The sequence below is a fragment of the Saccostrea cucullata genome, unplaced genomic scaffold (genome assembly GCF_032062105.1).
Source record: "Saccostrea cucullata isolate Sc308-1 unplaced genomic scaffold, CSIRO_AGI_Scuc_v1 ctg6514, whole genome shotgun sequence".
Lineage (NCBI taxonomy): Eukaryota > Metazoa > Mollusca > Bivalvia > Ostreida > Ostreidae > Saccostrea > Saccostrea cuccullata.
The window spans coordinates 7,074-33,378 of NW_026936841.1; the positions used below are offsets into that span (position 1 = coordinate 7,074).

The 26,305-nt window shown below is 37.5% G+C and overlaps 1 protein-coding gene across 1 annotated transcript; it reads left to right on the forward strand.

The window, feature by feature from the left end:
- Nucleotides 1-26,065, forward strand: LOC134246700 (uncharacterized; the record flags this gene model as incomplete). Its single annotated transcript, XM_062729061.1, has 4 exons — nt 1-658; nt 1,931-1,969; nt 22,705-24,238; nt 24,311-26,065. Coding segments are annotated over 4 exons (3,678 nt in total), but the record flags the coding sequence as incomplete, so codon positions are not given.
- Nucleotides 26,066-26,305: the final 240 nt, after the last annotated feature.

Genomic DNA, 26,305 nt, shown 5'->3' on the forward strand with positions numbered 1-26,305 from the left:
TTTCCAACAATAAAAAAATTCAGCATTAAAACTTCATCATCAAAATACAAATCTACTCCAGAAACCACAAATCTTGCACGAGTAGCAAGATTAATCCTCGGTCCTCTTCAAGACCTGCTGCGTGATATTCTTAGGAGACACATCACACCTTCTAACTTATCAAATAAAGTTAGAAAGTGGATCAATGATCCAAAAAATAAAAAAATGAAAAATCATCTAAATAGACAACAGGCTGATCTCATCTTTCCTCTGCCAACCAAACAATATGCTAGGGATTATACTGACTTTGATGTTAGTTTGCTGTATATTCTTCTACGTAATGTGTGTAATATACCTCCTCACGTTAAAGGATGGGGGGAAATTCCTGATTCAGTAGACAGAAGTGTATCTGCCAATATAGAGAGGATAAGGCTGACGAGAAACAAGTACTATGGACACGCATCAGATTTCTCTCTCTCGGATTCAGATTTTAAGCAGGAATGGCAAAGTATTTACGATATTACTTTGGAATTAGAAGGACACTTTGGGCTTTCTACTCTTTACCAAGATGCTGTCAACGATATTAAATCAAGTTCTATGGATCCAGAAATAGAGAAAAAATACATTGATAAACTTTTGCTTCTTGATGAAGTCTACCATACTATTAAAAAGCATTCAGGTTTGTTTGATATATTTTACAATATAATGTATCGTGTAAAGAGATAAAACTCTTATCTTGAAGTTATCTATGAGTTGTATAAAACTGTTTAAAGCAATATGAGCTGCATTTTTGGGAATTTTATTTTGCTTGTAAAATGTTTTCATGATTAATCTGTATGTAATTTAAACCCTTGTGATCAATAAAACTAAAAAATAGTTTTAAAATGTTTAAAAAAAAATGTTTCTGTACAATAGAATATACAGTATTCACTCTAAAAAAAGTTTTACTTGTTGCTTTTAAAATAAGATGTATGATTAAGAAAAACTAGTAATTATTAGTAATCCATTTAGTCAGAATACCAAGTAAATGACTACCATTGTTAGTAATTGTAAACATAATAAGTTATAAGGATTGATTCATTTACTAATAAAATAATTTACTAAGTATCAATACATAATAGGAATTATATTACTTAGTAAATGAACTACTCATTTTTAGTAAATCATTATTACTTAATTAAGAGATAATTTGCTTTCTATTTACTAGGTTTGATAAATTATTACTATGTAAATGTAATTCTAAAATTACTTAAAATCTAGAATATTATTACTTAGGAGAATACTTACTAAATGAAATACTTATCATATTTACTAAAATCGACATTATTTCTTTTTAATTGTTTTATTATATTTAGCACTAAAACATTTAGTTCAAACATCAAAAGCCTTCTAAATTAAATATTTGTATATTTTTAAGGACCGTTTTAAAAATGGTTTAAAGTTTCAAGTACTTAACACAGCATTTTAATTTGTATAACTTTTTTTACATGAAGGAATATTTAGAAGAAAGATAACTCCTCCTCACAGACAATATGACAATCTAAGAATTCAATCCTGATAGTAATTAGACTACCTTTTTAAGTAATTATTTGTATTGGAACTATTATGAATTCTCCTTGATTCAGTAAATAAATTATTGTTTTAAGTAAATCAATTAAATACAATTTTAACAAGATGTGTTTTTGAAACACTAATGCCCCCCGTATGGCAACATAGCAAAGGTTTAACTAGCAAAGGTTTAACTTTTCTTATATGCAAATTTAATATATTGGTATTTCTTGATATCTCAAAGATTTATTTTCTTCTACTGAGAATCAGTATATATAACTCGTAGTTTTAAATATTTCAAATCTTTCAATTGTTTATGAGGGAGTCTTTTTAAATTAATTAGACTATTTCAATACAATGACAAATATATAAATATCCTGACTTTTTTCAGATGAAATCAGAGAACTGCAGAGTCAGAGTGTAATCCCAAAAAATGTTAAGGGTATGTATAAATGTAAACAGCCTACATTAGAATTAATTCTAAAAAACTTATCAGATACTCTTATCACAGTATTTTCTAAACATATTATTTAAAACATTATTTGTTAAAACACTGAACACAATAAACGTTATTGTAACCAATATCGAAGGCGATCCAGAGAGCTGAAATTCAAATAATGCAAAGTGGGATTTCGGTGAAATACTACTCTGATCTCAAAAAAGAACAATTCAGTGATAGAAAGATGAGAATTTTGCGCACTTTTAACGGAGTTAGCAATGAAAAAATGTAGCTTAATTAACAAAGAAGCTTGAAAATTAATTTCTAAAACCTTCTTAATTATTATAGATATGAAATACTTCTAGGGTATAAGGCTTTTGTAAGTTAATGTTTTTTACATTTCCAATTTCTAACTCTAATTACAGATCTTTTTCCGGAATGGAACTTTTTTCAAGTTCCCCATTATTTATTTATGATCATTATATATTAATGATCAAGCTAATACTGAGAAAATGTGCACCTTACTTAAGGAAAAAAGAAAAGAATGCGCTGATCCGGGAGGGAGTTCGAAGGGGACACTTGAAGAGGGGCGGGCAGTGCCTTAGGGAGTTCTGGCACAAAATTTCATTGCAAGAACTCAAAAGCTTATTTAGGTATCGGTTTACACGGAGAATGTTAAGAAATTATGATATTCACCTTTGATCTTTCTCACAATGAATAGTTTTTTTTCATAAACCACAGAGAGTCATGGCATAAAATTTCACTGGGAAAGCTCAAAGGCTTTTCGTGATATCGCATGGAAACGAAAGTGTTACATAAAAATGAAATAGAGACAGACAGACAGACCGAAAGAAAGTTTCCGCTTAAGCATAGTGCTGTGGCCCCTTTTTTGGACCCCCCTAACCTTATCTAATTAATTCAAATCTTGATAATTTTACACCTAACAGATATATTATTATCAGTGTGGTATTTCATTTGCAAAAATTTTCATTGAAAACAGCGCCTTAGTTTTATTTAAGGTATTTAAAAAAGCCCTGTAGTGGATGTCAATTCCGGAATGTTTCGCTTGTCCGAGTCGGGTTTTAATTGAGTCACATTAATATTCGGAATAGGCGCGGCATTTTATCGATAGATTGAAACAAGTTTAGCTTAATTGAGAATATTGGTAAAGGACCCAGTACATTTTCTAGTACTTTTAGAATAGAGAAATTTCATGCAAACAGGTCCTATATGAATATTACATGTAAGCTTTGTTACGCTTAATTTTTGCATAATATTTAGGTATTTTTTTTATACTTAGTTTGTTAATCATCCTAATTTGACGTAGCTAGCTGAATTTTTACTTGAAATTCGGAAAAAGTAGTATTGAGACAAAATTTTAAAAAGTTAGACATACAAATTCATTTATCAGATTTCTAACTATAACTTAACAAAATTATAGATTTCTAAATCTGATTTAGATTTAAATTAGATTTTGACTGGAAATGAAAGTTTTACACACAGTAACAAAAAAAAAAAGAAATAGGGGTCTTTCTTTCGCCATAGGTAGTTGTTGTATAAAATTTTGTTTACAAAAGCTGAAAGGCTTATCGAAATACGCAGTAATGATAAGGCTGTCCGAAGGCCTGAAATGCCTTAAAAATATACATTTTATTTTGAGCTAGATATTAATTTCAATATGTAACCCTTGTTTGAAATTGCAGTCAACTTGAGATGATAGTTTAATCAGGTATTAAAATAAAGTATTTTTGTGATGTCACATGACTGTGTTGATCACGTGACGGAGATTTATGACATTCCTAAATGTTGCACATAAATCGCTTCGGCACAAGTGCAAAACAAAAATATTGTGCAAAGTTTGTTACGTAGAAAGTTCTGGGGACAGATTTAATTTTTACTCGTTAAGAAAATATTTTACGAGAAACATAAGAGGGGGTATTTTCCACGCCTTATCGAAATTTATACAAAAATGGATAAACTACACACAATCCCCCAGCAAAATTCAGTTAGAGGACATACTTCTCTTGTAGATTCACGCAGAATATCTTCAATTTATCCTTGTCTTTCACTTGTGCCAGTCCAATATAAACACGATTCTTAAATTCTAACTCTGTCTACGGACGTGTTAGGGGAGCGTTTCACACATAGTTTTCCTGTATTGTTTAATTATGTGCATATCAAATAAGAATATCTAAATTTCAAATGTTCAACTTCATAATAACACATCGGAGCTTAAAAACAATCATAACACTTAAATTAAACAACAAGGTCCGAAATAAATCTACATGCCATGTACAAATTATGACACTTTCCCCGTCATATCAGCTCAAGTATGCAGTGACTTGACGTCATATTCTATTATGACGTCATATCTAGGTAGTTCAGAGAAGTTACTACAGTCTGAACAGTTTGATATTTTACGGACAGCCTTATCCTAGCTGCGTATTGCGCGAAAACAAAGTTTTTAATCAGATAGAATTTTGAAATTATAACCTTGACATTTTGACCTCAAAATCAATAGGAGTCGTCCAAAGGCCATAGTGAGTTGTGTAAAATTTCACTGCAAAATCTCAAAGGCTTCTAGACATATTGCAGGGAAATGAAAATGTTGCGACAGAAAGAACTACAGACAGACGAATGAAATGAGAGACAGACCGAAGTTAATATCCATTCTTCCACTTTCAGCGGGGGACAATAAACGAGCAAGTTCAGTCAGTTGTGTCTCTTTCCGAGGTATCCATTGTATGCATTAACAAATCAGTTCGCTAATTTGCATCGGGATCGACATGATTTAATACAAGTTTATCTTTTAAAAAGATAGGTGAGCTAGCGCCGTAGCAATTTTTAAACACAGAAAGGAAGATCCGTGATCAAGTGATTTATTTTGCCGAATTCTTTAATTTTTTATCGAGGCTGGAGAGTGATAAAGTTATTATTATTTTGTGAAGCGTATTTTATAGACACATAGGTAAAGAAACAAGGGGGGGTTGACCTATTGGAGTTTTGGTGCAACGGAACACATATGACCTTTACTGCAGAGGGGAGGGGGCTCTATATAATATGAATAAGAAGGCGATTGAGACATTGCATGTTGAGCTGATTTAAAGAAGAGAATTTAAATCTTGGCAATTTAGCAAATAAAATTCAAGGGAGTTGAAAGGAATATAGAAAATAACTCATTTAGTGTATGTTGTGTAAAGAGTCCAGAGAATTTGGAACGCATGTGAAGTAGCTTGGTCCTTTGGGTCATCTTTGTCAAGATATGTTAGGTTAAAAGCCATACACATCAGATTTTTTTAAACACAAAGAGTGGATTTATTCGTTATTTTTAGTGTAAAATCTTGCTTCTGTTTCTGGAATTTGTAATATTGGCTGAACTGACCAATCAGAAATTAGAATCTATATTTGGTTGTGCTTAGATTAAAAAAAATCCCTTGACATTAATTGATTAGAACAATCAGATAGTGACTCAGGCTTTCCCATCAGCAAAAAAACCCCCAGAATTTAAAATATTATAAATATGAAGTTATCTTTAAAGTGTAAGCTACACAATAAATGAACAGTATTTCATGCTACAACAAGATACAGCGAAATTGTTATCGTACGGTCTATCTGTAGTAGTTTTCACAGTTTTCCCAGAATGCACCACCATGGCGGCCGAGCATGCGTATTCAAGGAATTTGGACTAACGTAGTTGCTAGCGCTCGAGAGCGCTAGCAAAAAACGAAAGTAAAACCAGTAAAAACTGATTAACTTCAAAATTTGTAATAAACCAAAGCTTATTTTTGTAGATTTTAATACATAAATAAATTGCCTTCAAAATACTTTACAAAAGACCTTCAATTGACGCGTCAAACACTTCGTTAAATAAATTCATACAACTGTATGCTTCGCTGCGTAGATCCGATGAGAACCCTCAAATTTCTGCGAGCCAGATTTAAAAAAAAAATGTTTGGAACTGTTTACATGTATATAGGGCTTTCTGTTTGAGTTGAAATTAAATTTACATATAACCATGGTGTCAAATAGGGATTTCTTGGTGTACTGATGTTTACTGAAATGAAATTAGAAAGAGTGATTTACTGCAGAACTACCCCCCAGAATTCTTTCGTATCTTCGAAATTCTTCGTATCATAACTAGTCAGCCCGCGGGCTGACTAAACATGTAATAGCCAGTTATAATGACTACAAAATATACATATAAGTAAACACAAGGAACTTCTCAAGATTTACGCCAGTTTTTTGTTGTTTGGAATTTTCTTTTGGGGGGTGGGGCGCTGGGGATCTTGCGCGGGGATGTACATGTATGATTTTCCCCTCAATTCTTAGTCGTTTCTAGGTGAGAATTTCACACTTAAAATAGATTGATAAAGGAAGCCTATAAGTTTGTAAACAAGAGGCTCATGGGCCTTATAGGTCACCTGAGCATTATGCAACAACTTTCCAGTGATTGAATTTGATACATGATTTAAGCCAGATGCTATGGCATTCACAATTTTGAAAGAGGCATCATTGATCATCATAACTATACACTTAGAAGTTGCTTAGTTTGGTTACTTAATACCCGTAGGCGAGGCAGAGGAACAAAAAATGCATTTCAACTAATCAGTAATATTCAGCTATAATCAGTAGTGCTTCTACGACACATGAACCCCTGACCATATGGCCTACATCCACACATTGCACAATTTTTAAAAAAGGCATCCTTGCTTTTCAAAAATATTTGATTAATACCAAGGAGCAGATTTCAAACAATTAATTCATTTTCAGTTTATAAGTACAGTCCTCCCTCTGTAGTACCCCTGACCCAGGGGCCTTTAAATTCACAATTCTGAAAGATTAGGGTCCTTGTTCATAAATATATAGGTAGTTTAACTGCTTTATACCCAGGAACAGAGAAGACAATTTTCAAAGAATTCTTGAATTTTTACTATAATCAACAGAGCCCCCCCCCCCCCCCTCACACCAGAACCCCTGACCCTGGGGCCCTAAGATTAACAATTTTGGTAGAGGCACTCTTGCTCATTTTAACTATGCACTTAGTTAGTTTATTTATTACCTAGGAGCAGAGAAGAAGATTTTCAAAGAATTCATGAATTTTCACTATATAATCAATAAAGCCCCGCCCTAACACCAGAACCCCTGACCCTGAGGTCCTAATTTCACAATTTTGGTAGAGGCACTCTTGCTCATTAAAACTATGCACTCAGTAAGTTTATTTAATACCTAGGAGCAAAGAAGAAGATTTTCAAAGAAATAATGCATTTTCACTATATATTTATTTAGCCACGCCCTAGCACTAGAACCCGTGACCCCAGGGCCATGAAATTCACAATTTTGGTAGAGGACTCAATGCTGATTACATCATGCAAATACTTTGACTGCTTGATTCTCCAGGAGTAAAGAAGATTTTTAAAGATTGCATTAATTTAAGTGGTTTTGGCCCCACCCTTCAGGCCCCAGGGGGGGGGGGGGGCAAGGATAAAGAAATTCACAATTTTTGTTCCCCTTCACCCATAGATGCTTTCGGGGGCCCTTGAACAGCCTCTACTGAGACCTTCTCGGCAACGTGGAGGTTGTCGAGATCTGACCACTTTAACTTGTTCAATCCTGGTTCAAAGTTTTTAAGACTTTTGTACATTCTCACGTCTGAAACCACTGAACCAATTTGGTTGAAATTGGGGTTCAGTGGTTTCAGAGAAGAAGCTGAAAATGTTCAAATGATAACGCACAATGCACAACGCACGATGCACGACGCACGACGACGGACGAAAACATATAGCAATAGGTCACCTGAGTTTACTCAGGTGACCTAATAAAAACGGAATAAAATCCCATTAAAGAATTTGTTTTGTATTTTTTAAAAGATTAGTCCTGTATCGAATTTATTAAATCTCTCTCTCTCTCTCTCTCCCTTCTCTCTCTCTCTCTCTCTCTCTCTCTCTCTCTCTCTCTCTCTCTCTCTCTCTCTCTCTCTCTCTCTCGGTCTGTGTGTGTGTGTGTGTACTTTTAAAAGTATGGTAAATACTTAGTACATATTATGGTTTACAGAATGTTTTTTGTTTGCTGCGATGATGCGTGCGGTGATATTTTATAGCTAAAACAATTTATAAATTATTGTATATGTGATAGGATTTTGTTTGTTTGTTTGTTTGTTTTTTAGGGGGGGGGGGGTCCCAAGAAAGCATTCAAGTGTTAAACCATCTACATACTTCAATGCCCTGTTTGCATATATTTTTACAGTAAAAACACTTTTAGGAATGATGGTTTAGTGAAATTCCTTTGATCGAGTTAATATTTATATAATCAGGTTTTAAAATAGTCTTAGCAATTAAAAGTTATCTCCTATGCCCAGTCAAAGTTTCAAACATTCAAAAGATCAAGCTCTGACTCAGCAGGTTTTGGGAAAGTATGTAAGCGGGCTCATTCAAGTCCCGGTGTTCTGTTATGGAGAAGCCATCATAAGAAGAGGACGTCTCATTAGTAAGGTATTTGTTTTCTCATTTGCGGTGTCTCAAATTTATGCAGACGGACCATTTGAGTTACATAAATCCTTACAGGCTACTAATACAGAGTAAATTACTATATTATAAACGGGCGTTTGAACCCGGTGTTTGAAACTATAGGTCTGCGAGCTAGTACTCAAACATAGTGTCAGACCAGGGGCTTATTACGTAGGCTAGGATATAACAAGCTAAGGAAAATTAGAATAATATAGAGAATCAGTTTAAATCATTGGGTTGTTGATTATTATAGATTGTGTTTGTTCTTTTATTTAATCCAAATATGTCAAGTAACGTAAAGGAAAATTCTTTATCTATACTTCATCCGTGGTGGAACCCACAAAACTTATTACAAATTTTTGGTGGCAGCGGAGGGAGAAATTGATCTGAAACGCACTTGTGATTTTTATAATAAGAGGATTTTTTTGTTAATAACTTTGTCTGAGAAAAATTAGGTTTAGGTCTTGAACCATGGATGACGTTGATAAAGAGATAAGTTATATTGAAGAGAAAATTAAAGAGTTCTCAAATGAGAGTATGCCTTTAAGAGAAAAAGAAAGACAGAAAGCCTCAACACCAATAACAAAAAGAGATTCTGGCATTGGTGCCTCGGTACAAGCGAGTTCGTAACCAAGACGAGAGTTGTGAGGAGCGAAACCTAAAATAAAGCTTGAGGCCGAGGCAGAAACGGATTTTGACAACATCAGTGACAGAACACGTAGACCAGCTTCAGACCATGCGTTGTATTTTGAAACACCTAGAAATGTTCCAAGCAATGTTACATCACGGAGGTTTAGAGACAATAGATTTGAAGCACATGATGTTCGGCACCGCTTAGGAAAAGATGAAAAATCCAGTAAGCTGAAACCTGCAACTTATGATGGAACGACGTCGTGGTTGGACTATAAGTCGCATTTCAATGCACGCACTTGCTTGAACCACTGGTCTGAAGAAGAGAAGGGGATGTTTCTGGCCGTGTCCTGAAAAGGTCTACCACAAGGTGTGCTTGGAAACCTACCGGAATATCTGCAAATGGATTTTAAAGAGTTGTCCAAGTCCCTGTAAGAACGTGTTTCCCGTGCTAATCATACGGAACTGTATAGGGCGCAACTTAGGGACAGACGACAAAAAGCATCAGAAACAATACCGCAGCTAGGCCAAGACATTAGACGGCTTACACGCCTAGCATATCCAACAGTTCCAGATGTGTGTGAAACATTGGGGGAAAAGTATTTTATTGATTCGTTTGTTAGTTTTGACATGCGTTTGAGAATTAAACAGTCACGAATCCAGAATCTGAATGATGCCATTCGACACGCTGTTAAACACAGTGCATTAGTTGGGGCAGAACGCAGAAGAAATGAAGATAGTGTTTTGTTCGTGAAGCAGGAGGCGATAATACTCGTCATGAGACTAACAGTGGTATAAAGTCTATCAAGGAGATGCTGCTGAGCCTACAGACAGATGTAAATAAGATGAAATCTGAGCAAGAGAAGTCTCGTACTAACCAAACTAAACTACTTACAACACGACTCGGAGGTTTGACAAGAAAAAGCAGACAGCAGGTACTTCCAAAAAGTGTTTCAAGTGCGGTAAGCCTGGACACTTCAAGAGGGATTGTAGATCCGTAAGTCGAAATAATAGTTAGACTTATGCTGAGCCAAGATCATTTGACTCCTTTGGCAAAAGAAAATCTGTCAGAAATACCGAGACCAATAAAGAGAGATCTGGACAATTTAAAATGGCTACTGATAATATAGGCAAGTCAGAAGAGAAATCTAAGGGTTCCATTGAAATCCACAAAAAGTCTAATGAAACAGGCATGTACATTCGTAGTACCATCAATGATGTGTCTGCCGTGATATTAGTTGACACTGATGCCACAGTTACACTTATTTCACGTAAGGTGTTCGATGCAATCCGCTTGAAGCATGACGTGGAATTGAATGAGATGAGTCAGAAGATTTTATCAGCTTCAGGCACTTCTCTTAATGTACATGGAAAAACAGTTTTGGGGCTTAAATTCGCCAAAAAAGTGATATTTCAAACAGTATTTGTTGCAGACATGACTATTGATGCAGTTTTAGGCTTAGACTGCTTGAAAGTGCGAAAAGTTGAATACCTCGGATATGTAGTGTCTAAACAGGAAATATCAACTGACCTGAAAAAGACAGAAGTCATTTGGAAATGGACTTGTCAGAACAATGCTCTATTAGTTAACCACTCCATGTGCTATCACAGAAAGGCAAAGGATTTTTATGGTCTGAGGAATGTCAGGAAACCTTTGAGATTTTGCGCGAAAAACTAATGAAAGCACCCATGCTTTAAAACCCTGAATTTTCCAAACCATATATACTTGATAAGATGCCATTGATTTGGCTGTTGGAGCTATTTTGTCCAAAGTACATGACGGAGAAGAAAGGGTTATAAGCTATGCAAGTCGATGCTTGACAAAGGCTGAACGTAAATATTGTGTGACACGAAAAGAGCTATTGGCCAAAGTGAACTTTGTCAAGTACTTCAGACATTATCTGTACAGGAAGCCTTTTCTTGTTCCAACAGATCATAGTTCATTAAGATGGCTGTTGAACAAGAAAGATGCAGAAGGTCAGCTAGCAAGGTGGATAGAAACGCTATTTACATATGAGATTGAAGTACAACATAGGCCAGGAAGATTACATAAAAACGCTGATGCACTCCTTAGAATTCCATTTAAACAGTGTGGGAACGATTCATGTTCAAGCAAGATGACGAAAACAAGAACTGGAGACCAACTTCGATCTGTATTTGAGAAAAAAAAAACACTAGCAATATGACGTTTTTGGAAATACAAGAACGGGACAAAGATATATCTCTTGTCAAGTCATGGCTTGAGAACAACAGGAGGCCTGTGTTAGAAGACATAAGAAGTGTAGGTTACTTTCTTCGATCACTTTGGAGCCAGTGGCACAGACTAGCTCTAATGAACGGTATACTTTCAAGGCGCTGGACGGTGTTGGAAACAAATGAAGATATGTTACAACAAGTTATACCTCTATTTGAGAGGCGCAATATTCTAAGACATTGTCATGATGATAGAACGTCTGGACACCTAGGAGTTCACAAAACGTTAGCTCGAGTTCTCCAAAGATATAATTGGCAGGGCTTGCTACAAGATGTAAGGCAATATGTTACAGGCTGTGATGCTTGTACCATGCGGAAAAACCCTAATAAGAAGAAGGTGTCACCCATGGAAATTGTACCCTCTGGCATGCCTATGGACCGCATAGCAACTGATATTCTTGGTGAGTTGCCCATGACAGCGAATGGGAAAAGATATGGTTGGGTAATTTCTGATTACTTCTCAAAATGGACAGAGGCGTTCCCAATGCCTTACATGGAGGCTAAAACTGTTGCAGAATTGATCGTAGAAGAAGTAGTTGTAAGATTCGGTACACCCAGAATAATTCATTCAGATCAAGGTAGACAATACGAAAGTGAGCTCTTTACGGAGATATGCAGACTTCTGAACATACAAAAGACAAGAACCACTCCCTACCATCCACAGAGATTGGGATACAAATATTCCCTATGTCGTGATGGCATACCGATCTGCTGAACATAAGTCTACAGGTTTCACACCAAACATGCTCATGCTCGGTAGGAAAACATCGCTTCCAGTAGACTTGATGTATGAAATGGCTGAGACTATGAAAGAGGAAAGTCCTAATCATTGGGCCTAGACTCTTCGAGAGAAATTAGAAAGAGCACACAGTTTCGTGCGGGAGAATTTAGAAACTGCGATGAACAGACAAAAAAGGTACCACGATATGAAATTGTCATGGGAGAAGTTTAAGCCTGGAGATAAAGTTTTTGTATTCTTTCCTCAGAAAATGGTTGGCTGTTTTCCAAAAATTACTTCGTTTTGAGAAAGAATGATTGCACTTAGTGTACAAAAAGTGGCCCCCGGCAAATTGACCAAAATTCTCCTTTAAAGTGTATGTTATATTTGTTGTTTTTTACTGTAAATATGTATATACACAGGGTATAGAAGTCTGTAGATGATTTAACACAAAAATGCTTTATGGGACCCCCCCCCCCCATAAAAAAACAAACAAACAAAAAAGCAATCACATATACATTAATTAATAAATTGTTTTAGTATTAAAATTTCACCACACGCAACATCGAAACAAATAAATCGTACACCATTACATGTACTAAGTATTTACTATACTTTTAAAAGTACTCACGCACACACACACACACACACACACACACACACACACACACACACACACACACACACAGAGAGAGAGAGAGAGAGACTTAATAAATTTGATACGGCACTTATCTTTTAGAAAATTTAAAAGATATTTTTTTAATGGGATTTTATTCCGTTTTTATTTACATCCTTGTAGGCTTACTTTATCAGTTTTTAAAGTGTGAAATTTTCACCTAGAATTTATGAAGTATTGAGGGGAAAATCATACATGTACATCCCCGCGCAAGATCCCCCAGTGCCCCTCCCCCCCAAAAAAACAAACAACAAAAAACTGGCGTAAATCTTGAGAAGTTTGTTGTGTCTACTTTTCTGTAGATTTTGTAGCCATTATAACTGTCTATTACATGTTTTCAATCTATCAACAAAATGCCGCGCCTTCTCCGAATATAAATGTGACACAATTAAAACCCAACTCGGATAAGCGAAAGATTGCGGAATTAGCATCCACTAGAGGGGTTTTTAATTACTTTTAATAAAACTAAAGCGCTGTTTTCAATGAAATTTTTTGCAAATATTATACCACACTGATAAATAAATATCGGTTATGTGTAAAATTATCAAGATTTGAGTTAATTAGATAAAGTGAGGGGGGTCCAAAAAAGGGGCCACTGCACTATGCTTAAGTGAAAACATTCTTTGGGCAAGAATGCACTCACCATGTATTTAAGCTTTAAAGATCTGAATAACTTTGAATAAAAATGGAAATTCATGAATTGCAGTGACCCCTCTTACAAAACACAGCTTCGTTCTCTATCTTTATTTACTTTTAATTCCTATAATTTTGCAAGTTGAGATTAAGACCTAGAAGAAATTGCTTTATTAATCTCATTGATTCTTAATCCTAAAATGAACAATGATAATAAAATTCTAAAGCGTTAAACTTGTGAATAAAGACTTTACACATCTGATTCACACCACGTCTTAAATATTTTGTTGTACAGATCTCTTCACAAACAATATTAAAACAACATTAACTGGTCTATACAACTAAATGCTACTCCTTTGCTAAGCACTCAGACCTTTGAAGTGAAAGTTGCGACTGTTTCGAATCATGGTCTTAATATGAAGCCCTTCACCAGTATATAGTGACATATTTGTTTGGTTGAAAAAAAAAAGTTTGATCGCACATTTTTGCCAGCATTTATTTTGAAATATGGTCCGTTTTTCCTCTATGAGGAGAACGTAAAATCTTACATTTGACGTGTGAATGTGTATTATTTAAAAATGAAAATTTAATCTTTTAAAAAATTTTGTGATGCTGTAGGTAAACTTATATGTATAACTTTCTGTTTTTAAAAATCAGTTAAATATATTGATATTGGTATATTTGAGTACAATGTCATTTTAAAAAAGAACATAAATAGCCAACGCATTTGAAATTCACGAGTTTACAAGTTTTTACATTCAAATTATATTTTGAGAGAAAGTTTATTATTCAATTTTTACAGAATATTTTGAGAATGATTGAATTAGAACTCACATCAAAATATATTGAAATGAGGAAAATTAAACCCAACTGATATTTAATCCGCAGATATTTTTGACGGGAGGTTGCCTCGAAGGGATTGATCATATATTTAATAACAAATCATTGAGTCACTTCCTTGATATTAATAATCTGCTTCTCCTTCCGAGTCTTACATCTGCTTATTGGATACATTGGTGGCCCCAGCTACATAGACATTGACAATGTGTACATTAACATTGTTCATTTAATAATATTGTAGCAGCTTTGCACAAAGTATGAGTGGAAAGTATCAACAACACAATGTAAAACAAACTGTCTGTTAAAAAACAAGCCCTTCTTTTTATATTATTCTTTTATGTGAATAAATTTATCATGAAACGTTTGTTTTTAAATACTATTACTATTTGAGTAATGAAACCATGCTCATGCTCTCTAGCTTAATAGATAAAGCAACTATCAAAAAAACTTGACGAGTGGGGATATTACAAAATAAATACTGACTTGGAACAATTCAGGGTCTTATACGTACCTCACTATGATTTGTAATTGTATAAAACATTCAGTTGGCAGGGGATGCTCACTCCTCCATGGCACCTGATCACACCTCTAATGATTTAAAGGCACGTGTTTGCTTTGCTCCTCTTTTGTATTGCTTTTTGGACTTGAATATTGTGGTGAAAATGGACTAGTTTTATAGACTTCTTTTATTTCTATTTTTACAGTGTTCTTTTTTAGTAATCTCCCGTGACATTACGCGGGCTATACTGTACACAGAATACAAGTACATTTTGTGGCCAGCTCGCGTTTGTTGTTTATTCGCTATATATTGGCAATATTTGTGGTGCCGACAGCTAAAAGCACTACAACTGGTGTCACATAAGTGGGATTCGTCCAGGATTGTTCCACATTAGGACGGATTTTTGTTTATTTTGACGATTTACAGATTGTCACAGCGAAGCGCACGTGTTTCACGGAAAATGTATGGGGGTGCCGATTGGGAATATCTCGAGGTACTCAGTAACTAAACACTGCCGTGTTCAGAAAGATCTTGTTTCTTTAATTTTATGTTCAACAAGTGTTAATTTTTATTGAATTTATCCTGCAAATTGAATGTTTGTTGATGTAATCTATTTATAGAATTAAAGTTCTAGAGGTACAGGGTGTTTACAAATTAAAGAACATACTCGCACCAATTTTTTAGGAAAAGAAAAAACCGAAGTTTAACAATTAAAGTTTTCGAGTAAATTACAAGTAAATTCATGAATATTTGTTGAAATAAAACAAAATTCATTTATATTTAGGAGGATTAGATAATTATAAGTAACCAAATTAAGGGGAAAAATTAATTGAATAAAATTACTGTCAACAAATTTGCATGCCCTTGGTGCTCACTGCGATCACTTTGGACATCAAATAATTTTCATTGTTCACTGCGAACAAAGTTTATTGTAGCGGTCAGAAAAGGATTTGGTACATTTCCTAGAGTCACGACCATTGGTAGTTCCACAGGAAGAGGCACGAAGCGTAGCAGTCTTGGTCTCCGACAGTAAAGGCATTCGATTGGAGCAGATAAGACAGGACACATCCTTACCACTCGTCTTCCTGTATTAGAAGGGGGCAACGACCAAGGAGCTCGTAGACCTATTGATACAGGAGTTCCCTCATCTTACTAAAGGACACAAGCCAGTAACAGTCTACTTTTGGGGTGGAACTTGTGACATAACAGAAAAACAAGGAAAATATATAAACATTCGTGGTCAAGTGACTGATACAGTATCATCTGTTGTGAAAGAGCTACACAGGGCCAAAGATTTTATTCTTGGTAATAACTGCCGCATTAAGTTTATTGGCATACCAATTTATTTAGTTTCCCTGTACAACGATATCAAGGGGCATCAGAATCCAACAGTATTCCTCGACTCGGACAAAGAAGTTGAGATACAGGTAGATCTCCTCAATACACATATTGAACAGATAAATCAAGGCCTAGGTCGAAACACACTTAAGTTCAACGCTGACTTGCGGGACTGCAGACGGGGAAAAAAGAGATACTTCTTTGAGTTGCTATCAGACGGTTTGCACCCAGGCCATCTATTGTCCCAGAAGTGGTTACGGCGACTCGAGCTTGACATTATCAGGGAGTGTTACACCCCATGTGATGCACTTGAGGTAGATGAACAAGAGTTCCTCTCATTCCAACATGGCGAACAAGGCCGAAAACACTGATGATGAAATGATAAAGAATACTGACTTTACACAAAGTGACAGTGGAGTAGTGACTGACAATAAAAATGAGGAAGACAATGTTTGGCTGCACAAGACACTTGAGTCTTTCAGTTCTTCTTTTGACAGACAGCAGCCATATAATCAAGAATTATTTGCACAGACTATGCAAGAAATAAAAGAATCTTCCACAAAACAGATCGCTATTCAACAAACCATGTTTCAGAAATTTCTTGAGGAATCGAAGGAGGAGATAAGTCATTCTCTTCGAATACCACCATTTGCTTCAACCCCGAGGCCACACGCGGCTTCAGGATTAATGCATACTGGACAGTATCCGCCAGTTAGTTCACAGATTTCGGATGTTGCACCAACGCCAAGGTCACAAGGTCATGCAACTTCTTGGTGGACACCATCATCTCAGCCACCCTCATTTGCTGGTTATGCACCCGACTTCCCCTCAGACAGAAGGGGAACAGACCGACCATTTGATGAAACCTTGCGTGTCATTGAAGCTAGGGAAGGACAACGACCCTCTCCTTATCAACCTAGCTCCCGAGGTGGATCTAGATCCTCGGAGAACAACCAAGCTGCACCAAGAGGTCCTCAGACTAAACTCCCGACTTATGAAGGCAAGGAAGAAATTGAAGTTTTCCTTGTTCCATTTGAAAGACTAGCCGAGCGGTATAACTGGATGGAAACCGAGAAAATAGACCGCCTCTATGAAAGTCTGAAGGGTAAGGCAATGTGGTATGTTTGCTCCTTGCCTAAAGCGATGACAGCCAACTACATCTCAATACGTGACAGCCTAACTAAACGCTTCGGGCGGAAGGACCCTCCAGCCACTGTTCGCAGGAAACTGGCCGAGATCCGACAAAAGGGAGAGTCAAATGATGAGTTTGGTGAAGAAGTGCGTCGCTTAATTACCCAAGCTTATCCTGGTACTGACTTGGAAATGCAAGATCAACTTGCTGCAGAATCTTTCTTGAGAGGATACCGTAATTCCCGGATTGCATATGATGTGCTAAACAGAAACCCTAAGACACTTAATGAAGCGATAGAGCTTGTCACATATCAAGAGCACAATTACAGAGCCACTGTTGGACGAGATAATGACTATCAGAGGCGAGAAAGGACTAGGAGGGTAACCTGGACAGATGATTCTGATGATGACAGTCCTCCTGATGACGAGGCAGAAATTCTTGGAGTGCAGCGGATTCAAAAACCCACATATATTACCATGGAGCAGCTAGACCACCGTCTTAAGCAAATAGAGACGCAACTGAAACGTAACCAGGAGAAAGAGAGAATGAAACGAGACCACCTACTTAAGGATATAGAAAGTAGATGTTTTCAATGTGGATAGACGGGGCAGTTCAAAAGTGACTGCAAATCTCGACCCCAAACAATCAAAAAATTGCAGGAACAGAAAATGCCAACAGTAAAGGAAGAGACATCAAAGACAGCAGAACAAATCAAGTGCACAAGGCTTCATGGAGCTGGGAAAGGAATCGTAGTCCCTGTCTTTGTGAATGATGTCCAGACCAAAGGTGTTGTGGATACTGGTGCGGATGCTACTATTGTCTCTTCAGCCATTGCCCAAGAGGCAGGGATTGTTACGAGTAACTGCAAGCAAGTTCGACTCATGAATGCGGAAGATGGTGCAGAGATGACTGCATTTGGAGGTGTCACTGCGACAATCCAAACTGGCAGCCAATCAACCCACTGGCCAGTATATGTTGCACCAATACGGGATTCTGTTTTGATTGGAATGGATATTCTCAACTCCCTAGAAGCTGTTATATTCACAGGTCAAGGTAACCTTCGCATTGGAAAAGAAATAATATCTGGAACCCTGAGCTGTGATAACAGTTACCCAGCTTGCAGCTCTGTAATGGTCGATGAAAGCTGTTGGATACCTCCTCAGAGTGAGAAGATTATTGTTGGAAGAGTACAAGTACCCCAAAGTGGTCTATTGTCTGTCTTAGACAGTTGCAATGATAATCTTCCTAATGGTGTTTTGGTTGGATCTTGCTTAGTCAATATGAAGGACAAAGTACCTGTTCGGGTTTTAAATGTCAGAGATAAGAAAATTCGCTTTGCTAAGGGAACCCATTTGGGGAAGTTGACAGAAGTCAGTGAGGATGCTGATGCAGTAAGTGTAGATGCAGTACATCAAAGTGAAGTCACTGTTGAAGAAACGATAAGCAGACAAGCTGAAGATGGAACTGTACCAGCCCATCTAGTAGAGCTGGCAGAGAAATCATCTAAGAATATGACTAAATCGGATCAACAAGCACTTGTCAGCTTACTGTCTGAATTTGAGGATATTTTCTCGAGAGAGGACTATGATCTTGGCACTTTTACTGCAATTAAGCACCAAATCAACACCGATGGAGCAAAACCTATCAGACAACCTGCGAGACGAACACCTCTAAGTTTCCAGAGTGAAGAAGCTGAATATTTGAAAAAAACAGTTGGAAAATGGCGTGGTAGTTCCCTCAAGCTCTGCATGGGCATCTCCTGTAGTGTTAGTCCGCAAAAAGGATGGTGGAGTACGCTGGTGCGTGGACTATCGGAAACTAAACGAAGTCACACAGAAAGATGCATATCCCCTACCTAAGATTGAGGAGTGTCTGGACACTTTAGGGGGTTCCAAACTGTTCTCCACACTTGACCTTATGAGTGGGTATCACCAGTTTGAAGTTCTTGAAAGTGACAGACCTAAGACTGCATTTATTACCAGGCATGGCTTGTTTGAGTACACACGAATGCCTTTCGGGCTCTGCAATGCGCCCTCTACCTTCCAACGAGGAATGGAATTGGTTTTAAGAGGACTTCAATGGATCATCCTTCTTATCTACCTAGATGATGTAATCATCACGGGGAGTACATTTCATGAGCACCTAAGTAATCTGAGAAAAGTGTTCCTCCGATTTCGAGAATTTGGACTTAAGTTAAAGCCTAAAAAATGCAGCTTATTCCAAGAGGAGGTCATATTTTTGGGTCACGTTGTAAGTAAAGATGGGATTCGAGCAAATCCCTCGCTGATTCAAGATGTGCAGAGATGGCCTATTCCAGGAAGTCTTAAGGAGATCCAAGCTTTTTTAGGGTTGACGAACTACTATCGCAGATTTGTGAAAGGGTACGCTGATATAGCTCGTCCATTACACAGCCTCACACGCAAAGGTGTACCATACCAATGAGGTGAAGAACAGGCGACAGCGTTTGAGGAGCTAAAAATTGCACTTACTTCAGCTCCAGTCCTTGCTTACCCACTTGCTAAGGGTACAATGATTCTAGACACAGATGCCTCCAATTTCAGCATTGGAGCGGTCCTCTCTCAGGAACAGGATGGTGTTGAAAAGGTGATTTCTTTCTCCAGCAGACGCCTAGGACCTGTACAGGAGCGGTACTGTGTCACTCGACGAGAATTACTGGCAGTGGTTGCCTTTTGTCACCAGTACAAGCATTATCTTTTAGGCAGAAAATTCCTCCTCAGGACTGACCACAGCAGTTTGGCATGGCTATTCCGCTTCAAATCACCTCAAGGTCAACTGGCTCGGTGGCTCGAGGAATTGAGTCAGTATTCTTTTGTCATTCAGCACCGAGCAGGAAAATCTCATGGCAATGCAGACGCCTTATCTCGGCTAGATACGACAACTTGTGATTGTTACAGTGCTGGGACTTGCTCTAAGTCGTTACCTTGTGGTGGGTGTGCATACTGCCAGAGAGTTGAAGAGCAGTGGGAGAGATTTACAGAGGACGTTGATTATATTGTACCGTTGACAGTTCGTGAAGTAACACCCTCTGAACCTGCTACCTGTAACTGGTTGGAAAAGGAGGATTTAAAAACCGCACAATCTGAGGACAAAGAAGCGCAACTAGTATCCAGTTGGTTGTTACATGACAAACCGGAGTCCTGCGACTTAAGAATCCTTGGCCCAGCAGCTAGGAGTTATTTCCTCAATCTTCAGCAGTTTTGTCTTGTCAATGGTATACTCCACTACGAATGGTTGCATGATTCAGACACACGGTCACTGCGACTGTTTGTGCCAAAATCACTCAGGAGGAAAGTAATAGAGAGTTGTCATGATCCACCATACTCTTGACACCAAGGTGAAAGAAGAACTCTGGACAGGGTAAAACGCAGCTTCTATTGGTATGGTCTGACAGCAGATGCCCTGCACTATGTATCAAGTTGTGCCACATGTGGTATGGAAAAGAGAGCTCGTAAAAGCAAAGCAGCAATGCAGTCCTTCATTTATGGTGCTCCACTAGATCGTTTGCATATTGATGTACTTGGCCCATTCCCTGCAAGTTCAAGTGGCAATAAGTACATTCTGGTAATAACTGACCAGTTCACAAAATGGGTTGAGGCGTATGCTTTCCCTGACCAGTGCAGTGAGACAACAGCAAGAAAGCTTGTGGAGGAGTTCATAGCTAGGTTTGGCGCCCCTCTTGAGATCCATACTGATCAGGGCAGAAATTTCCAAAGTGACCTGTTCAGGACTGTGTGCAAATTACTAGGAGTTGCTCAAACAAGGACCACACCTTATCATCCTTCCTCTAATGGTCAGGTTGAACGCTTCAATAGGACAGTTTTGCAAATGATCCGCTGTTATGTCGACAAAGAGCAGAAAACTTGGGATGAACAGTTGCCTCTCTTACTTTCTGCATACCGAAGCACTCCACACAAAGCCATAGGAATATCCCCAAACTTTATGATGTTGGGTAGAGAGGTACACCAACCGGCCGAACTAGTTTTTAAGGATCCAGAGACAATTCGAGACCCACCGATACCCCAACATACATCGAGAAGCTTAAACATGCTCTGAGCACAGCTCATGATGTTGCGCGGAAATCACTTCAGCAGGCGCAGATAAAGCAAAAGCGTCTTTATGATCTGCGCATTTCCAGTAAGCAATACGGAGTAGGTGATTTGGTGTATGTCAACAAAATGGCAAAACAGGTGGGTAAGTCGCCCAAGTTGCAATCTGTTTGGGAGGGGCCTTTTATCGTCAAAAAGAAATACGGGCCTGTTTTGTACGAGGTACAAGGACGCAAAAAGTCGGCTGTGATTCATCATGATCGTCTTAAGGCATATACCTCTGATTTCGTACCCGGCTGGGTCAACAGGTTTAATCTCCCAGAAGAGAACGACTTGGAAACCATACAGGAATGTCAAGATGAAGTGAACAGTAAAACAGACAGAGCGCCCAACCAAGAAATCATGGACTCGGGTGATTCCCTGGAGGCACCAGAGGAGATTATTGCTGGACAAGAATCGAGGCCACTGCGGACTCGAGCTGGCCGTGAAATACGTCGCCCAAGTCGGCTTAACCTTTAGTGGACTTAAAGGAGCCTAGAGGGGGGCAGTGTGGTGAAAATGGACTAGTTTTATAGACTTCTTTTATTTCTATTTTTACAGTGTTCTTTTTTAGTAATCTCCCGTGACATTACGCGGGCTATACTGTACACAGAATACAAGCACATTTTGTGGCCAGCTCGTGTTTGTTGTTTATTCGCTATATATTGGCGATATTTGTGGTGCCGACAGCTAAAAGCACTACAATATTGTTCGTTACCTCCATACCCTTCAGTATAATAACAAAAATATTGTATGATTGATTGATTGATTGTATATTGTTTAACGTCCCTCTCGAGAATTTTTCACTCATATGGAGACGTCACCGTATGCCGGTGAAGGCCTTGTTGTATGAAGTTCAGGGAAACATCGAAAATTCTACCCCTTGTAAACCTTTGTGGTACCTTGGTTGGCATTGGTTTTCTTCGGGTAAAATTTTTCAATGCCATTCACAACAGCATGCAATATATAAATAAAATCCAATTTCCATCAGTTTGCGATTAAATTCGGATTTAAAAGTACTGTACTGATAATTAATTGTAATTCAAACAAAATATTGAAACATTAATAAGTCCAAACTAAAAATGTAACTATAATTTATATGCTCAGTATGTTACTCCACCTTAAACATATTGATATCTGTTTACTGAAATACATGAGCAACTACATGTGTCAACAAAAATTGAAACTTTTTTTAAAAAATCTACGTCTTCTATATTTAACATTTTACTTTAACATTCAAAATCTAACATTTAAAATACATGGTACCTGTATAGTTTTTATATGCCTTTCTATATCCTTTCATAGATAGACTAAGTTGTCATTCACTCAACAATACCATGGTTTGTAACTTCAGAAACCGAAATATGTTACATTGATTCAACCTAAAAGTTTATTTTCTTTCGATTGCAGTTATTCATAAAAATGAAGTGTCACAGTGGGAAGAAGATGATAAAGTTTTCCACGAATGCCATAACTTCCCTGCTATGCTGGAAAAGGTGAAAAATCAGACTCATGTGACGTTTGTTGGTGTCCCAGGATCTGGAAAAACAGCGACATCTCGTCACATTGCCCTGATGTTACAACATGAAGGATATGAGGTTGTACCTATGAATGAAATAAGAGAGATAAAGCAATACTGTGATCCTTGTAATCCACAGGTTTTTGTCATTGATGATGTGGTAGGTGTATTTGGACTTCAAGAGACAAAATTTAACCTTTTCTACGATTACCAGCATAGAATATCGAATCCGTTTATGTCAAAGTCAAAAACTCTCATGACATGCAGAGAAGCTGTGTACAGGAAAGCAATTGAATCACAATCATTTTTTAAGGATGAAAACAATATTGTTCTGTTACATAGTGAAGCTAATGCATTAACTAACTCTGACAAAGAAAATATTCTGAAAAAATACAACATCGACGTAAATCTGTTGTGTCCTGCAAATTTGAAATCTGCATCAAAAATGTTTCCTTATCTTTGCAAACTGTTTTCAACGGAAAAGAAATTCCAGTTGTATGGATCTGTATTTTTTGAAAATCCAGTTCCGTGTCTTTTAAAGGAACTGGAAAAAGTGAAAAAGCAAAATAGAATCCATTATGTTTCTTTGGTTTTGTGCATGATGAATGACAACAAAATATCGAAAAATATCCTTGAAGGAACAGAAAAGAAAGAGGTTATTAAAAACTTCAATGAAATGAAAGAAAACATTCTTCGGAAATGTAAAGTCAGTTGTCAAACGGAAAACTTTGAATTTGTTGATGCATTAATAGAAATGGAGAGGACATACACAAAGCTTTGTGGCTCTGAGTATACCTTTATTCACGACTCTATGTTTGAAATCATTGCTTATCATTTTGGTTGTCAGTGTCCAGATCTGATTTTGCAGTATATTAGCAGTAGTTACATTGCTAACAAAATGAAAGTCTGTGGGGGTGAAAAACCAAGTGGCGAAGAGCAAAAAGTTTCTGGTAGTGCTAGAACTGTGTCATTTGATCTCTGTATAAGGTTAAGAGAAGGTCATTATCCGATATTAGCAAAGCGCTTATATAGCGATATAGAAAATATGGAACTGTATGATGTTTTTATGAATAATGTTTTAAAACATCCTAAGGTATGCGAGGCTTTTATAGAGGTGTTAAAAACAAAGACTTACACAGAGTTGAAATCTTTATTTCTGTCAGAACAGGAAGATGTGTCTAATGTGGTGAGTAAAGGATTTCATGTAGCAAAAGAGAGTATTCAGAGGGATAAGAGGAGCAAAGAGTGGTGCAGACAGGAGGTGTTGGTGAATGAAAGAGGTATAATAGAAAATACATACAGTGTGAGAGTTATTATGTGGGTGGTTTGCTACGGTCACAGTCAGATCCTTCGATATATTTTGGAACAAACCGATTTACACAAAGAAACATTTATTGATCTTTTTTTGAATTCCTTTAGCCCCAAGTCAATCTATGGAGCAAAAGAGAAAGAGAATGACATTGAACGAGATAAATTATATTTATTTGACTCCAATAGTAATGCAAGAAATCAAAAACAGGACAATGAGCTGTCTGTTTCTGAACATGGTCGTCTATTTTTATTGAGTTGCTATAGTGGAGATTTAGAGACTGTAAGAATGTTAATCAAGTATGTTGATATACAAACAACAAACAAGAAAAGGCAATATATGTTTTATGATTCACCACTGACAGCTGCATGTGGGGCTGGACATATTAGTATAGTGAAGGAGCTTATGGAGAGAGGAGCTGACATCAATCAACAAAGTGAGGATGATACACCACTCTCAGCAGCATCTGGGGGTGGACATATGAGTGTAGTGAAGGAGTTAATAGAAGCCGGGGCTGATATCAATCTGCAAGGGACGTTTGATACACCACTAACAGCAGCATGTGAAGGTGGACACATGAGTGTAGTGAAGGAGCTACTAGAAGCCGGAGCTAATATCAATCAGCAAGGTCAGTATGATACACCACTGACAGCAGCATATAAGGGCGGTCATTTAAGCATAGTAGAGCACATACTGAAAGCCGGAGGTGATATCAATCCACAAGATAAATTTAACACACCATTGACAGCAGCATGTGAGGGAGGGCAAATAAGTGTAGTGAAGGAACTACTAAAAGCCGGAGCTGATATCAATCAGCAAGGTAAAAATGAAACACCATTGACAGCAGCATGTAAGGGGGGACATGTGAGTGTAGTGAAGGAGCTTATAAAAGCCGGAGCTGATGTCAATCAGCAAGGTAAGTTTTATACACCACTGACAGCAGCATGTGAGGAGGGACATATGAGTTTAATGAAGGAACTTATAAAAGCCGGAGCTGATGTCAATCCACAAGGTAAGTGTTATACACCACTGACAGCAGCATGTGAGGAGGGACATATGAGTGTAGTGAAGGAACTTATAAAAGCCGGAGCTGATGTCAATCAGCAAGGTACGCTTAATACACCACTGACAGCAGCATGTGAGCGTGGACATTTGAGTGTAGTGAAGGAACTTATAAAAGCCGGAGCTGATGTCAATCAGCAAGGTACGCTTAATACACCACTGACAGCAGCATGTAAGGAGGGACATATGAGTGTTGTGAAGGAGCTTATAAAAGCCGGAGCTGATGTCAATCAGAAAGGTATCTTTTATAAACCACTGACAGCAGCATGTAAAGGTGGACACATGAGTGTAGTTAAGGTGCTACTAGAAGCCGGAGCTTATATCAATCAGCAAGGTAAGTTTAATACACCACTGACAACAGCATGTAAGGATGGACATATGAGTGTTGTGAAAGAGCTACTAGAGTTGGGAACTGATATCAATCAGCAAGGTCAGTATGATACCCTACTGACTTCAGCAAGTAAGGATGGACATATGAGTGTTATGAAGGAGCTAATAGAAGTCGGAGCGGATGTCAATCAGAAAGGTGAGAATGATACACCACTGACTGCAGCATGTGGGGGTGAAATATGAGTGTAGTGAAGGAGAAGCAGCTACTAGAAGCCGAAGCTGATATCAATCAGCAAGATGAGTTTGATACACCACTAACTGTAGCAAGTAAGGGTGGACATATGAGTGTAGTGAAGAAGCTAATAGAAGCCGAAGCTGCTATCAATCAGCAAGGTGAGAATGATACATCACTGACTGCAGCATGTGGGGGTGGACATATAAAACTAAAAGACGCAGGATCAGATATTTATTTTAACAAAGCATTTATCATACACCAATGACAATCGCATTTGAGGATAAACACAGTTTCTACAAACATCAATGTAAGTCAGATATGCACACAACTGGCAACACTATGTAACGATGAACGGGAATGAAAAATAGTATATTTTTCATTTTTCTGTGTACTGAATGAGCTGCTATAAAGGGGGATAGTTTTTATTTTCAAGAATTCCTTGGTGCACATCTGAGGGTGGAAAAATGCGTATCGCAAAAGATCTGCTAGATTCATCTTGCATGGCTTAATTTTATGATATATATACATGGGAATTATTTTTCTACTTGCAATCATT